The 16,665-nt window shown below is 44.2% G+C and overlaps 1 protein-coding gene across 2 annotated transcripts in view; it reads left to right on the top strand.

Annotated features, from left to right (window-relative positions):
* The window catches only part of ACACA (acetyl-CoA carboxylase alpha), a 185,559-nt gene that overhangs the window by 155,454 nt on the left and 13,440 nt on the right, over window positions 1–16,665 (top strand). For both annotated transcript variants that reach the window (XM_074974614.1, XM_074974613.1), the window contains 2 exons: window positions 1,785–1,897; window positions 15,659–15,813. In XM_074974614.1, coding sequence (XP_074830715.1) covers window positions 1,785–1,897; window positions 15,659–15,813 — 268 coding nt within the window. The remainder of the gene's footprint in view (window positions 1–1,784; window positions 1,898–15,658; window positions 15,814–16,665) is intronic.

Genomic DNA, 16,665 nt, shown 5'->3' with positions numbered 1-16,665 from the left:
GGGCTGTGTTGAACACTCCCGTGTACTCCCTTCCCCATCAGTGGTGACGCATTGACCTCCATGAAGAATTGCCAGGTGGCTTATTTCTCCTGTTATATACAGACAGGTGGAATGGTCATACAGGAAACCACTGTCACTTGGCCACAGGCTTCTCCTCTGTATCTAGAGTTAGAAGAATTACATTTTCTGTACTTTGCATCTCAGAACTTAGAAGGGGGTTATCTATCTATCTTTTCCCTCTTTAAAATGTAGGATTCTCAGGACAATGAGAGCTCTTGTTAGTGCAGGCAAGGGTTGTGCAAACACCCCTTCAGCGTGTTTGTTATGAAAAGGCAAGGCAGAGACCTCCTGGTAAATGGTACATTGGCCCCAGTTGGGATCCCTCGGAGACCTCCAGGTAGATGGTGTGCGGGCTCCAGTTTGGATCCTCAAACTCATTTTGTTCTCCAACCATTCCATCACACTCAGGCAATTCTGAAGCCAGTCTCTAGAAAAATGAGGCTATTAGATGGTCTTGTAGTCCAGGACTGGGAGCAAGGAGTTTGGGTCTGTTCCTTACAATGCCACAGACTCTCTCTGTGATCTTGGACGAGTCACTTAATCTCCCTCTACTTCAGTTTTCCTCTCTGTAACATGCCTCACAGATGTGTCACGAGGCATAACTACTTATTGTTTTTAAAGGGCCTTGAGATCCCAGGATGGAAGATCTATAGAGTACAAAGTGTTTTAATCATCATCATTATGATTTAATCCCTGTGCACATGTTAATCTACCACACCTGTTAGTACCTGTCTGAGAATCCCACTTAAAAGGACATGACATATCCAACAACAATGGCCCTTTATCGTCACTCTGTTTTACAGGAGCAGTTCTGCCCTTCATTCACTTCCACCCGACATAACCTGACATTGAAAAGATTCTTACAAACCCTTGCAAGCCAGAACCTCGGAGTTTTTTGTACCACTTAGCTCATAACCCTGTGGAATCGATTGCAGCAATTTCTAGGAGAGTGTATTTCCACTAGTGTGTTCCCAACTGTATCTTGCACTGACAGCTGTGCACGCTGAGAACACATTCTGAGTAATTACATGCAAAGGTGCGTACGCCCCTTTAGTGGCTATATCCTGCGGTGCCAGTACAAGTGTGGACTTGCCGCTTCCGCAGCTTTGCTCGACTTGAGAATTGAGGACTTTTGCAAAACCGTGTGTAGCTTAGTGACCTGTTGTTGGACTGCAAAAGCTTGTTGTCCAAGTACAGTCTGTGATCATATCCATGCTGAAGCTCTGCTGTACAATCGGAAAGATGCATCTACCCCAACCCCCACTCCTTAGAGCCTCTCCGCTGACCTTTCTTTTCTCTTCTCTCACTCTTTTGCACTTGAAAGTAAAATAGCTTCTGTCTTCGTTGTCAAACCTAGATTCCAAATCATGTGTCTTCGACCTGGGAAGCAGGTAGCTTCTGTAATGAGCAGCATTATTTTGGCAAGACATTTTCATAAAATTCACCTACAAGAGCTTTTGGAGCCTAAGCTGAAAGGCGCTACAAGAGTTCCAAATGTTATTTATTAGTACCAAATTGCATCAAATAGTATTAGATTGATACGTTTCTATAAGGCCTCCTATGCATCTTATGCACATTCTATTTGGGGTTAGGTAAATAATAGGTAAGAGTCTTTCTTTTTCTCAATACTTTCTAGACAACAAATTGTACCAATCCAGTTTGTGTTTTTCCTTATCTGATGATCTGAAAGTGCTTTTCCTTTCTCTTTTCTCATCGCTGATCAGAGGAGGAGTTCTGGAGCCAGAAGGGACCGTAGAAATCAAATTCCGCAGGAAAGATTTGGTGAAAACAATGAGACGGGTGGACCCAATCTACAGTCGTCTGGCAGAGCGACTAGGTATGTCTGGACTGTATTATTGGCATATCAGTGATCCAGGTATCAGCTAATATCTAATAAGTGTGTTTGTGACCTTTAAAAAGGGGGAACTGACTTTATGAAATTCATGATAATTTTTATTTACTGTCATCATCCCATTTGGGAGGAAAACCAGATGAGATGAGTCTTGTGTGTTTTCATAGAATATTTTTTATTTTCATGTACATCTACAGCATTTAGTGTGGGTGTGTAGTATTTTTTTAACCAATTAACATAAGAACATAAGAATGGCCCTACTGGGTCAGACCAAGGGCCCATCTAGCCCAGTATCCTGTCTTTCGATGGTGGCCAGTGCCAGGTGCCCTAGAGGGAATGAACAGAACAGGTAATCATCAAGTGATCCATCCCCCATCGGTCATTCCCAGCTTCTGGCAAACAGAGGCTAGGGACACCATCCCTGTCTATCCTGGCTAATAGCCATTGATGAACCTATTCTCCATGAATTTATCTAGTTCTTTTTTGAACCCTGATATGGTCTTGGCCTTTACAACATCCTCTGGCAAGGAGTTCCACAGGTTGGCTGTGCATTGTGTGAAGAAATACTTCCTTTTATTTGTTTTAAACCTGCTGCCTATTAATTTCATTTGGTGACCCTAGTTCTTGTGTTATGAGAAGTAGTAAACAACACTTTCTTGTCTACTTTCTCTACATCAGTCATGATTTTTCTTTTAAAGAATTGATGGGTTTTACAACAAACAATGATGAAGGTGTCCTGATGCTGGCGTTAATTCTCTAAGTATGCTCAGCTCACTCAAAATTTAGTGGACCAGGTCCTCAGCTGGTGTAAAATTGGTGTCAAATAAACTGGTTCCTTAGGATTGAAATGCACATTTCTAATGTTCTTAGGTTTGGTAAAAGTTTATTTTCACCAGCTCTGAATTTTGGGCTACATTTGGCTTGACAGTGGCCCTTTAGAGACAATTAGATAAACCAGACTCCAGCAGATCTTGGGAACCTAGCACAGAGTCCCAAGTATATGCACACTTGAAATGCTTTATACTGCTCGGTTAAAGGCTGCAGCGTAATTCCTAACCCAGTCAGTCAAGGCAGGATTCATAGCTACGCTACCTGGAGGTGATTCTTCTGGACCTCCCTGTGCTTGGTGGAAGAACTGCCCCTCCGGTATGAAAGTCTCTAGAGTTGAGGGGAAGGGGAAATCAGATGTGTGGTTAGAGAAGAGTATACGCTGAACAGTCAGCACTTGTGCATGCAGATAAATGGCCCTGCTGCAGGAGCACCATTTTGATGATATTTACCACAGCAGCACCAGGAAAGGTCCTGCTCTTCTCAAGTTAACAATAAAACCCCCCACAGAAGATGGTGTCTTCCATGACACTGGCAAATTAGTCCAGTCCCGAGCCTGTGTAGACACTGGCCTCGAACAAAAAGGACTGTTTGGTTTTTAATCTCATAGCAGCAGGGAAAAGTAGCAAATGTCATTTTTGTGTTGCCCTTATGAATTTACTGTTGTGTGGCTCGTACCCGATGTCGGTTACATTGAATTCAAGCACTGAATCCCTTCCATTCCATCAGCCGCTATTAGGAAACAACCCTAAATCACGCTGGCTGTGACCCCTGCACCATCCTCTTTTTGATCAGAGAGAAAAAGGGCAAACATTTTTCTACAAGAGAGTCTCTCTAAAATCCAACGCCAGACTGCGTGGGGGTTTTTTGTTCTTTTTTTTTTTTTTTTTTTTCTTTTCGTTTCTCTAAACAGGATAATTACTCCATGCACTTTAATTAAAATGACTGCAACACAAGAGCAAGTCACTTACAACTGTACATACAGAGAGCCCTAAAAGCTTCAGTCGCTGATAAGCATCTCACTTAGATGGCTCTTAATTGCTCCCAACATCAGGCGATCATTGCTGTTGTTTTGCCACTAATTCCGTACAACGGCAGGAAAGCCAAGATTGCAGGACACAGCGAATTGCATAATTTTTTTTGCTGGTTTTCTTTCTGGCCAATTTAAAATTTGTCAAAGTCGGTCTTCTTCTGGATCACTGCCCTTTGATATTTCGCGCACTCCATTTGCCACAAACAAGCCGCGGGGCCGCAGTTCATGCTGACTCCAGCAGAAGCAGAGAAAGCTCCATTTATCTTACACTGCCTGCTGAATTCTTACTCATTAACTGGGGGTTCACTGCCTCTCTTTAACCCCTGAATGGCTGTCATCATTTCTATGGAGCTGCTGGGTACCGGGGAAGGGGGGAGATCTTCATATACGTGTGTCTTGTGCAGAGGGGTGGGTAAATAGTACAGCAACATTTGTGTTTTCATTCAAGGAACCTTCAGACATTGGATTTTGACTTGCATGTGTGGGGGGCGGGAGCAGGGAAGGATGACAAGTGTTGAATAATTTGACATAAATCTGTTCATTATTAATTTTCTAGCACTATCTCGGAAATCCTCATTAGTTTCATGTTTTATTAAAATGGCACTCAGTGTAACACACTCTTACGTGACAGCGTATACTGCAGAGCAACAGGGCAGGCAAAAAGAGGAATCCCAGTCTTGACTCTGGAATGGCTGCATTCTCTAGAAAGCACGAGTAGCCAGACAGAGCTATGAATACATAGAAATATACGGACAGTGTAAGCAGCAAGCCTACTGGCCACACTTCAGAAGGATATAGGTATTCTGTTTTCATGTGGGTTTTTCACAGTTAGCACATGGGAGAAAGCTTTAGGATTGAAACAGAAATAACGGGAAATGAACTTTATCGTGCAGCATGTTCTTTATTACCATCGGGAAGGCTGTACACGTAGTGTGTGATACAAACAATGGGGCTTGGTCCCATTTTAATTGAAGGCAATGGCAAAATGGCTTCCATGGAAGCAGGACCTGACCCTAAATTGTTCCCACTTATCAAAATGTTTATCTCATGGTACAATGGAAAAATCTTTTATTCGTTCGGTATGATCTCACCATGAGCAGATTTTATGATAAGATGAACATCATCTTTAGTCTGGCCCTTATAATAAATGTCTGCATCTAAGTGTTTTATATAGTTTTAGATGTAGTTTTATATAGAGTTGTACATTATATGTGTGTGTATATTCACACCCATTTATATATAATAATACTCTGTATGAAGTGTTGGATGGGGGACCATTCAGGAGGGATCTGCCTACCTCAGTAGAGCAAAATTTACTTTTCACAGACACGAAAACTGTAAACTGCCATACCGCTTCAGGAGCTGAGCCTGTCCCTTCCCATTTTGACCAGCCTATCATTGTGACTTCTGATTTACTTCTCCGCTTCGTTTGCTGAAGATGGTTCAGAATCCATCTTGAATACCCAAATAACAAAAACTTAACCAAAGTTTTACCCACATTAGAACAGCAGTGGCTATAGATAAATTAAGCCAAGCAGTCCATTTTCAGAGGTAAATTTGCATGACAGTTTATTTAAATCCCAATAATACCATGTGCTGATCATTACTTTGCAGCATACATTTACAAAATTATGATGTTTTTCTTTCGCTTTCTTGATTGGCTAAACAATAGCATCATGTGACCTGTTTGTCATTCTGCACCTAGGTCTGGAAAATCGGACAATAGTCAAAAGTCAGGCAGTAGCTATTTTATAGATTAATAGATTCATAGAAATTGAGAGCTAGAAGGGACCTTGAGAGGTCATTTAGTCCAGCCCCGTCCGCTGAGACAGGACCAAGTAAACCTAGACCATCCTTGACAGGTGTGTGTCTAATATGTTCCAGTGATAGAAATTTCACAACTTCCCTTGGAAATCTATTCCAGTACTTAACTATCCTTATAGTTAGAAAGATTTTCTTAATACTTAACCTAAATCTCCCTTGCTGCAGATTTAGCCGATTACTTCTTGTCCTTCCTTCTAGTGGACGTGGAGAACAATTGATCGCTGTCCTCTTTATAAAGACTTTTGTCAGGTTCTCCCCTCAGTCTTCTTTTCTCAAGGCTAAATATGCCCAGTTTGTTAACCTTTTCTAAGTCAGTTTTCTAAACCTTTTATCATTTTTCTTGCTCTCCTCTGGACTCGCTCCAGTTTGTCCAGGTCTTTCTTGGTATTTTGGCACCGTGGCACCCAAACCTGGACATGTGGCAAGCGTGGCACCCAAACCTGGACAAAATACTCCAGTGAGACTTCACAATGCCTACTAGAGCCGAACAGTTACCTCCCGTGTCTTTCATTTGACACTCCTCTTAACGCACCCCAGAATAATATGTCTTTTTCGCAACTACATCACATTGTTGTTTCACGTTCAATTTGTGATCCACTATAACACCCAGGTCCATTTCTGCAGTACTACTGCCTAGCCAGTCATTCCCCATTTTGTATTGGTGCATTTGATTTGAACCAGTTCACTAATAATGTACTTTAGAAAAACAAACTGAGCAATGGAAATACTATATCTCATTTTTGGGGGAATTGCCAGGCAAGTTACAACCCCTTATGCTCAACAATCTAACCCTTTATTGCTCACTTCATTTTAAGTGGACTCCTAAAGCATGTGTGAACCCCTTATGCTTAACAATCTTCTCCCACTTTGTATTTAGCTCAGATGCTCTGGTTACCTTCTCCAGACCCAAGGAAGAGCTTTGTGTAGCTTCAAAGTGTGTCCCTTCTACCAGCAGAAGTTGATCCAGTAAAACATATTACCTCACCTTCTTTGTCTCTCAAGATTTTTCTGTCATTCTTTTTCTGTGTTGTAATTAACCAAAATACCAATTATTTTCCTGAGCAATAGTTACATAAAATATTTCCCTTGAGATCGTCCTTCACCTGCAAAATGTGGAATGCCAATCAGCATTGGTCACTTTTCTGGTAATATTGTACACTGGTTGCCTTTAACTGGTTCTGTGTGCAAACATTGCTATCACTAAAAAATTGCTGTTAATCCAGAATTTCACCTTCCCTGACACCTGCCCATATGATAACTGTCCTTTGGATTTCCCTCTCTAGAAAGTGGGAGTTGGAGGGGAATTCCCATAGGTATATGATTTTTATGGGACATATGATACCAATTTGGGGGGAGGGGAAGGCTGTTTGTATTTTGCACTTTGTATATGGTCCTACAACCTATTATTTCTTCAAAGTTTTGGTTTGATATGTTGTTTGCTATATTTTAATTTTAAATAATCATGTTTTGAAAGATCTTGGAATGTGGGTGGGGATTGGTTGCAGAGGATTGTGTATTAATGTCACTGCTCTTGGTCAATAATCAATGGAAAGAGCATAGTTTTAGATGCTGTGCAATTCCTGGTCTGAGGCTCATCCCATCCCTTCTGTCCTCAGACGTCCCGTATTTAACTCCACAGCAAGTCCGAGTTAGTGCTTGTCAGTGTGTTAACGCGCATCACAGGTGATTCTGGCCTGTAGTGGTGCTTCATGTCTGCTAGTTTACTTGATCCTAATGCAAGTCCTTAGGAACAAGAATAGTTGAACTGTAACAGAATAAAACCTTTTTGTGTATTGCAATTGCCGAATGACATTTCTGACCAATCTCTTGAGCATCCCCAACCTTCACTGGTATTTCACGTTGCATCTTTACAGCTTGAATCCTACTGACTATTTAGAGAAGTGGTTGCAAGCAGCCACAGTTTAAAAAAAAAAAAAAAAAAAAAATCTGCACTCAAAAACCCTGCATTGCCACAGACTTGAATAGGCCTGAGTGACCTCCCCTTTAGAGCTGCTCCCTGCAGGTCAGAGGTGAGGCATGCTGGCGGGGCAGCATGGGAGAAGCTTGCACAGTTGCTGAATCTGTTGTGTGGTTAAATAGGAGACATCAGGCTCCAGCCTTAGGGGGGAAAAATCTCTCCTGTGTGAGGAATTTCAAGGTGAAATCATGTTTGTTGTTGCAGTTGAGGATGTTAGATGAGGTCATAATCTGACTTAAAATGGACACCTCATTACATCCTTATGTATGGAGTGGCTACCATGCATTCATAACACTTACTTCCTTAGGACCCATTTCAGTAGTCCATCCCTGTTCAGCAGCGCAGTTCAGCATGTGTGTCAGTGGGACTTGCACATGTGCTTTGCAGACTAGGGATGGACTTAAGCCCAAGTTTAGATGCTTTGCTGCGGTGGTGCCTTAATGTTCTTTCCCCTAATCACCCTCAGAAAACCTTCAACATAGTCCTTTTAACACTCGGATAGGTGAGCACACACATCTCTGCGTTGCCGGTTAGTCACTGGTCCTGGGATCCATTCGACTTTGGCCTGGAGACAAGTGGAGCTGGGCCCTCCTGGATTGTTAGGGGGTCAGTCTAGCCACTGTGTAGAAGGCTTCGCTTGTTTTAGTCCAGCTCAGCGAGGTTAGATGCTGTTTTATGATACTGAGTGTGTTTTGCTCAGTGAAGATATTATCAGTAGGAGTCTCATTTACACCAAGGCTTTACCCCACTTTGGTGGTGTCATGCAGCCCTAAAGTGAGTGAGGTTCTGTCTCAGCAAGGCGCTGGGTGAGAAGGTTGGGCTATTGCCCACATCTTTGCTGGCATACACGAGAGGTGACGGGAAGCAAGTAGAGAAGCTTTACTGCGCGAGGCTGGGCGGAGGGGAAAATCCCCCATATTAATAGCTGAGAAACCGTAAACCATCAAATTGATTCAGAAGCTGCCCAGCTTTCTGCAATCAGAGGGAAGCTACAATAACATTTCTCGAAGTCATTTTGTCTAACCTGTTAAACTGGTCATATTTAAAAAAAGCACTTTGCTACTAAATGTTATGGGAAGCCGTGATTCATGGTCCCGCTGAGCCATTTCCATCTGGCAGGAACTTTATTAAAGGCAGCCTGAGCCCTGACATTCTAGCAGGTTGTAATCACTGCAGGACACTGTGCCTGTCAGTGGCTCCCTCTCTCTGAGACCTCTACACGGGAGGGAAGAGCTGAAGCATTGGCGTGTTACTCCAAAAGAGGTTCTCTGGTTAATGGGACACAAATCAAAAGAGTTTAGACGTTGCTTTCTTGGCTGCGATTTCTTCCCTTAACTTTTGGAGAGGAGTATAAATTGATATTCAATATCCGAGCACTTTACAGGCTAGGTCTCCCTATAGATATATTACCAAGGCTTTACCATTCGTTTGCACAGGGAGGGCAACTTCTTTGAAGTCTTCCTCTCTGATCGCAAGCTATAAAGCATGCACTCCTATCCCTGTGCAATGGGTAGAAGCAGGCTTTGGGAGGAGCTTCTCCTTCAGACTTAGAGTTTATAAAGGCCTTCTTTAGTTAACTGTTTTGGTAGCCCCTAGAAGCCTCCGTCAGGGATTGGGGCCCCAATCTGCCAGGTATCGTGCCTACAAATAACAAAAAGATGGCCCCGACCCAAAGAGTACCCAATGCTTTTAAATATAGCTAGCTGCTTACATGGGATAGTGGTAATATCTTAGCACTGTGGTCCTCAAAGTCGGGTGAGCCTTTCTGTTCCCATCTGGGTGTGGATAGCAGAGGAATACTCCGGTGAAGTGGTGTACGTTTATCAGGGTTCCATCGGTCTGGTTCACAGAGTCCAGACAATATTTACCTCTTTCATTTTGGGAAACATTTTGGGGCAAGTATTTCCGACTAGATGACCTCCTGAGTTCCCTTCCAACCCTGATATTCTATGATTCTATTCAGAGTTAACCAGTTTTTCCTTACTTGTGTGTGTTGCATTTGAATGGAGGCTTTTAGCTTATTCATTCCTATCGTTTTGCGAAACATGATGCTGTGGTGATCATTTTTTATTTGTAAAGTGCCAGCCTCAGTGTTACTTCTGTAATACTCACTGCGGTGATTGTCAAGCTAGTTTTAAAGCACCTAGGTATAGATGGACAAAAGATGATGTAGATTATAAAGTCTTGTTGTAATTGTTGCTACTATTAGAAGATAAAGGCTACAAAACAGTAACATCTTTACATGTCCAACGCTGGGATATCCAACTGGTGTGGTCAAATCAGCGCTATATATATATAAACATATGTACATATACATACATACACACAATTATATATACACATCTGTGTGTGTGTATAACACGAGCATGCACACATTTTATTTTTATATATATATATATATATATATAATATAGATAGATAGATAGTGTGTGTGTGTGTGTATACACACACACACACACACCCTCCCACCCACACAGGGTCCAAAACTGTAAAGTAATCTGCAAATCCAAGCCAAAACTCTCATTCATGATTTCATGACACAAAACCCTGTGCAAACAGAACAGCCCTAGACTCTCTGTTAGGGCAGCGTTCTGCGTCCCCTGCCAGCTTATGAAAGTCACAAACTCCCTTCTTTTAAATCTTAAATTAAATCTTTAGTAATTTTGTGCATGTCAGCTGCCACCACTGGCCCTGGTGCCACAGCTAATATACCTCTTCATCAAGACTCTGAAATTAATTTTATGACTTTAGATTCCAGTATTTTTCTTCCCTTCCTTCAACCCCCCTTAAATCTTCTTAGTGTTGATAGTTTCATGCACCACCTGCCCATCGAGAGCTGCTGTGCTATATTTATTTGCCTTTAAGTATAGCAGTTTTAGAATGTTTCTTCTTTAGTGTACACATCTATTGGTAACCTAGCTCCATACACACAGATTTATAATGGGAGGCAGTGTGGCCTGGTGGACAGAACACTGGACTGGGGCTCGGGAGACCTAAGTTCTCTTCCTAGCTCTCCCTGCTGGGTGGTCGTGGGCAAGTCACTTCTCCCTATGCCTCAGTTACACCATCTCTAAAAAGTGGGGATAATGCTACTGAGCTCCTGGGCAAAGCGATGCAAAACGCCGTTTGAGAGCTGTTATAATCATTTTAAATTTGACACTTGGATTAAATATTCTTGGATAATTCAGCTGTTTCTGTAGAGCCAAAGAAGCACCTGATGTTTTGTTTTTAAAGCCGTTTTCTTGCTGGGGTAAGGTTCTTGGATGGAGGCTTCTCTTTCTGTGAAATAAAAACAAACAACGCCCTGGCTTTCTGAAAAACCCCAAGGCTTCAAGATGTGGCTAGAAAAGAAAGAAACCCATTCCAAGATATTTAATTGTACAGGGGGCTTACAGGATTGATCGAGAGCTTAGCTTTTTACAATAGTCCAGTGAATAAGAAATGCTCCTGACAAACGATCAATGATAGGATAATCACTCTTTATCCCCCCCTCCTCATTGTTACCTTCTTTCTTTCAGGAGAACAGGGTTCAGAAGTCAAAAATCTTTATAGACGCTGCTTTTAAATTAAGCAGAAAATAGACATTGACATATTTGTTAATCTCACCTAAATCATTACTGGGCCTAGCTGGTTTGTCTGTACAAGAGAGTGGCAGACAGCCTAGAATACATGAGTGTTGCTGGCTTAAGTGCAGACAGACGCTGCCATTTAAAGTGTGTAGAGAAACATGAAGTTCAAACAATTCTTTTTTAAATTCTTCAGCTATCAGACGCCAGGGCATCTTAGTTAAAACCTCCCCACCATCCTTTCAAATGCTTACGTTGAAGGCCATTTAAAAAAGTAATACCTGAACTGAAAAAATTACTGTATACGTGACCTGCGATTTTTATGAAGCGAAGACACAGTCTGAACTTGTTGTCTTAAAAATCTCAGTGTGTGACGGCGTAATATTGAAAACCACACGGATCTGACAAGATATTATCAAATCAAATATAAACGCATGCCGTACAGAACAGACAGGACAGTGTCAGTCTGCAGAATTCAGTAAGGGCCTGATTCAAAAAATACGGCCCCAGACTTGGTAACAGAGCCGCTGCGCTGTCCGTGGTGCTGACTCCAGTTTGGCTGCGTTCACAGCTGCACTCTGCTTTTCCAGTTTGATTCCAGACCCTGGCCCTTTCAAACTGGACAGTTTATGTGGCACTGCATGGACCAGAGGAGTGACAGTCACCTTCCATATCACCCAGCCAGGAAGCATGACAGCCTGACAATAGCTGATCTCCTTTCATTACATTTAATCCCATTGACATTGCTTCACAAACAATAAAGAGCAAAAAGCTGGTGGTATTCACATAGACCCCGACAGAGTAGCGACAATATTAGAGGAGATGCCAACAATAAGGAAAGGAATGTTGTCCAGTGGCTAGAGAAAGGGGGCTGACAGTCAAGTCTCCTGGCTTTTATTCCAGGCTCTTCTATGTTACTAGGTTACTTAACCTCTTTCTGCCTCACTTTCTGCTCTGTACAGTGAGAATAATTGTGCTTGCATATGTCTCGGGGGCATTGCAAGGTGAAATTAATCAACGTTTGTATAGCCTTTTCCTTGGTGGGTGGGGGGGAAGGTGCTATAGAAGTGCAAAGGAGGGACATTGTTTACTAGGGCTTCGAGTGAGACTTATCCATGACCTGGCTTCAGATTGCCAGTAACCCTAGGTTTAAACCCCCCCCCACCCACACACACACTGTCTAAAGCTGTGAAACCTACAACAGGAGCTTCAGAGCCTCTGCTCAGGCCGCAGTGTAGGTGGGAGGTCTGGTAGCATGTCATTTGGCTCAGATTGCGCGCTGTGCTCAAATCGAACCAAGGCTGGCGTTAAGTCCTTCTGCACAAGCGTCTACTGTGCGTGTCTTTGTGTGGCTGTGGGAGAGAATGAACCTGCTCTCCTTGCACCGGGTTTGGGGCCAGCCTTGCCCTGCAATAAGTGAGTGCAACTTCAAAGGAGCTGCACCTGCTTACACCAAGGCTAATTGTGGCCCTTGACTGAACAGGGGAGAATTCAGGTTCTCAGTCCCATGGTGGAGTGGTTGCTTTTAGGGATTATTTTAACAAGTCATTCTCTGTGGGGAGGAGGAAGGCGCTTTTTAGGTCTCAGTTGAAAATGAGTTTGGCTGGATCCTGAGCTCCGTTAACACTCAGTGCAAAGCCACCTCACAGCTCTTGAGCTTTGTATGAGACTGTCCTCTGGCTGGAAACAGCAACGGGATGCTGCAATCCTATGTAGGAACATTGGCAGAGCGGTCGGGGGCGGAATCATAGCCCACCTTATGCCTTGCTCAAGTTAGTTCTTCTGGTTTCTTTCACAAGGCTACATTCATCCGAACATTTTCATTTTATTTCATTTAAAGCAACATCATTTCATTTTGAGCGCAAAACTTTAAACTAAACAGCTCGATGGGACAATATTATTTTGACACATTTGTCCTCATATCCTCCAAGTTCATATGGGATCTGTCGCTAGACAGTGTGCTTTGATTGGCAGCAAGTAACTCAAATGAGTGAAGCGTTCTGTGACCTTTTGCAATGTCGCTGAATGTAACTTGTGCCACCTCTGTAGTGAGACTGTGAAAACGGATAGGTACTAGTCGGAAACAAATGCTAGGAAAGTGTAAAGTGTGCGTGTGTGCATTAGACATTAATTTTGTCTGTAGTTTTAAAAAAATAAAACACTCTGTTGAGACATTGTTAATTTATGGGGATAAGTCCTGTCATTGTGTCACCTAAATCATGGCTTAATTCATTGGCATTTAAATCATGTTAGCAGAAGCTTTCTGTCACTTAGTTTAGAAAGGTTTCTTGCTAACATAGTTTGGCCAGTGTAGATCAAGCAGTACCATTTTTTAGCCAGTTCTAGGGAACATTGAAGGAGCATTTATCGGAGCCTCAAAAATTGCAGGTGTCGATAAGACCGAATGGAGGTGCATGTGAAAGCGAAAGGCAGTCTAGGTGGGAACGCGGTTACATTTAAAAGAACAGGAGTTGAAACCTAGCCTGGTGATACTAATGGCTGATGGTCTGAGCCAATATTATAGATTTGTCTTTGCCAGATGGCTCCATCAATACTGTAATCAATAAGGAGTTTGCCTTCATGTAGTACGAGATGACACTTCCCGTCATGCTCAGGAATACCTAGTCCTGCCTGTCTTTCCAGGTGAGGCTGCTAACTTTCCAAACCAGAACCTGGCTGCAAGCTGCAGCCTGGACAGGAACCTGGTTTGATCTACACTAAGCTCTGGCCTGTTGTTGTTGCCTGTTTGGCAAGAATGGTTTTCAGTCATTCTGGTCAGGGCCTGGGGGTGGGCGTCTGTCCCAGTGAGCAGCCCCAGAGGTGAAAAGCCCACTGAGTCAGTAACACAGACACAATGACCTGGTGAAGACTGCTCTAATTAGAGAGTGTTTTGTACAAATTGGAGGTCAAGAGTGTCAGCGTGAGATCAGTGTTGATGGAGTTCTGCACCCTCGCAGGCTGGAGAGCGTAATATAGGCCTAGATGACAACAGAGCTTGGTGCATGGCTGGGTCAGCCTGGAGAGCTCTCGTCTGATTGTCCCAGTGCGAGGGGCGAGCACCTTCCTTCTCTGAAGAGCTGTGCCTGTACACTCACGTATTCCACACTGCCAGTGCACTGTGTGCGAGAGAGACCGGGCGTCTGCTCAGTGCTACTGCCCAGTACACCAAAGAACAAGACAGGATCCTTTTCTCATTCAGGTGCCAAAGCTATGGGATAACTACCTACTGCACTTGGATGGTTCCGGGAGGAGCTATCTTTCTGGAATTTAGGCAGAGTTGGGGACCTCAGCTGCTGATTTCAGATCCAAAGATTGGTGCTGTTCAGATCAAGTTTTTTGGTTTGGCCCATTATGATGATGGTAGCCATCTGCAAGCTTTGGACCAGGGTCCTGAGTCAAGGGGTGCAGGGAGCTGACCCAAACCCATCAACCCCCATCTTTACTTTCAGCAATAAGAGGATTCTAGTTCCTAACCTCCCTTCTGGAGAAACAGTTACCTCCTTATGTGCTCAGATGACCAACACTAACAACTAAATCCTCACAATTGCCTGGTGAAGTAGGTAGATTACTATTGTCCTCATTTTACACGTGGAAAACTGAGCCCCGAGGCCACCCAGCAAGTCATCGCAGAGCCGGGATTGGAACGTAGCACTCCCAACTTCCCAGTCCTGTGCCTGAACTTCTAGCCGATGGGTGGCCAATCTGTTGCTCCGGCGCCATGTGCGGCTCTTCAGAAGTTAATCTGCGGCTCCTTGTCTAGGCACCGACTCCAGGGCTGGAGCTACAGGCGCCAGCTTTCCGATGTGCCGGGGGGTGCTCACTGCTCAACCCCTGGCTCTGCCACAGGCCCTGCCCCCACTCCACCCCTTCCCTCCCCTGAGCCGGCTGTGCCCTCGCTCCTCTCCCCTTTCCCCCAGAGCCTCCTGCATGCCACGAAACAGCTGATCGGGAGTGGGAGGCACTGATTAGCGGGGCTGCCAGTGGGTGGGAGGTGCTGGGAGGGGGAGGAGCTGATGGGGGGCTGCTGACGTACTACTGTGGCTTTTTGGCAATGTACATTGGTAAATTCTGGCTCCTTCTCAGGCTCAGGTTGGCCACCCCGACCTAGCCACACTGCCTCAGTAGTCACAGGAGTTCTTGGGAGATACGTTGTTGGAGAGGAGCTGGGGAAGGCAGCCGTAAAGAGAAAGCAGAACAAAAAAGCAGAGAGGAAGAATGCACTATGGATTGTGTGTTGTGAAACGCTAGGCAATGCACAGTCCCTCATGGACTAAAAATGTCATGTTAAAGAACATTGCTGCTTATCAACTACTCCTGGGAAACCAAAAGCCAAAGCGCCAGTCCAGAGAGGAAATCTTACCCCCAAAAAAGCACCTAAGCAAATACTGTGTTGAGATCATGTAACGTGATTACAGACAATAAGCAGGAGGTCTGTGGTCTCCCAAAGCTGGGGTTCTTTGCACACACCTGTTTTAACCTTTCCAGGGTCTCTGACAGGCAGCTTTGTCTGATTCCAGGCACCCCGGAGCTAAGCCCAGCTGAGCGGAAGGAGCTGGAGACCAAGCTGAAGGAACGGGAGGAATTCCTAATTCCCATTTACCATCAGGTGGCGGTGCAGTTTGCTGACCTGCATGACACGCCAGGCCGAATGCAGGAGAAGGGTGTCATTACTGTAAGTATAATGGATCCTTTCTTACCATTCCCATCGAAAGGCCCAGCACGTGTCCATGCACTGAATGCAGCCAAGGACATTGTCACAGACTGAGATGAACAGTGCGGCCATTTCTGGTATCTCCCAAGCCCCAGCCCGTTACTGATAGAGCAAAGCAGGATCAAAGACTCATGCACCCCACAGGCACCCAGGAAACCTCATGCCCAAGTGCCCTCTCCCAACAGACCTTGCCACAGCAGTGTCCCTCTCTAGTCCCACCCTCTGCCTGAGTTGGGCCAGCTCCTTGGCTTAGTACTAATGTTTTGTGGTCCCACGCTTTCATTTGTCAGCCTGCAACCAGCTGATATATTAAAAAACTGACCAGACACTTCCCTTTCCAGTGGCAAACTCTTCATTCGCAGGCAGATAGGAAGGAAGTAAAGACACTAAATGGATGCACTCTGTGGTCTTTGGCTGACCCTGTTTGAGCAGCAAGTAGAACAGATGAGCTATAGCAGAATAGTAAAGTCCAGTTCCATTGTCGGAGCTTTAACCTTGGCTGAGTTAGTCGCCCGGATCGCTTTCCAAATGCAGTCTGAATTTTATTTTCCCTGGGGAAGTTTGGAATGTGGAAGTGCTGGGGATTTCCCTCTGAGGCTGCTTGATTCTCATGATGTGCTGATAGAGCTGTGTCCCCCATTGAAGAAGGGAAGAGAGTTTAGAAGGGAGTGGAGAGAACAGAGGGGCAGGAGGCCGGGTTAGTATGACATGGTGGGAGGTTTCGAAGCTCAGCACTTGGAATACTTTTTGCCATTGTGGTTTTGTTTTGCAAGCAGCCTAACCGAACATATCCAAGTCTGAGCCTTTCCCCAG

The sequence above is a fragment of the Natator depressus genome, chromosome 17 (assembly GCF_965152275.1).
Source record: "Natator depressus isolate rNatDep1 chromosome 17, rNatDep2.hap1, whole genome shotgun sequence".
In the NCBI taxonomy this organism is placed as follows: Eukaryota; Metazoa; Chordata; order Testudines; family Cheloniidae; genus Natator; species Natator depressus.
This window is presented reverse-complemented; position numbering and strand designations above follow the sequence as displayed.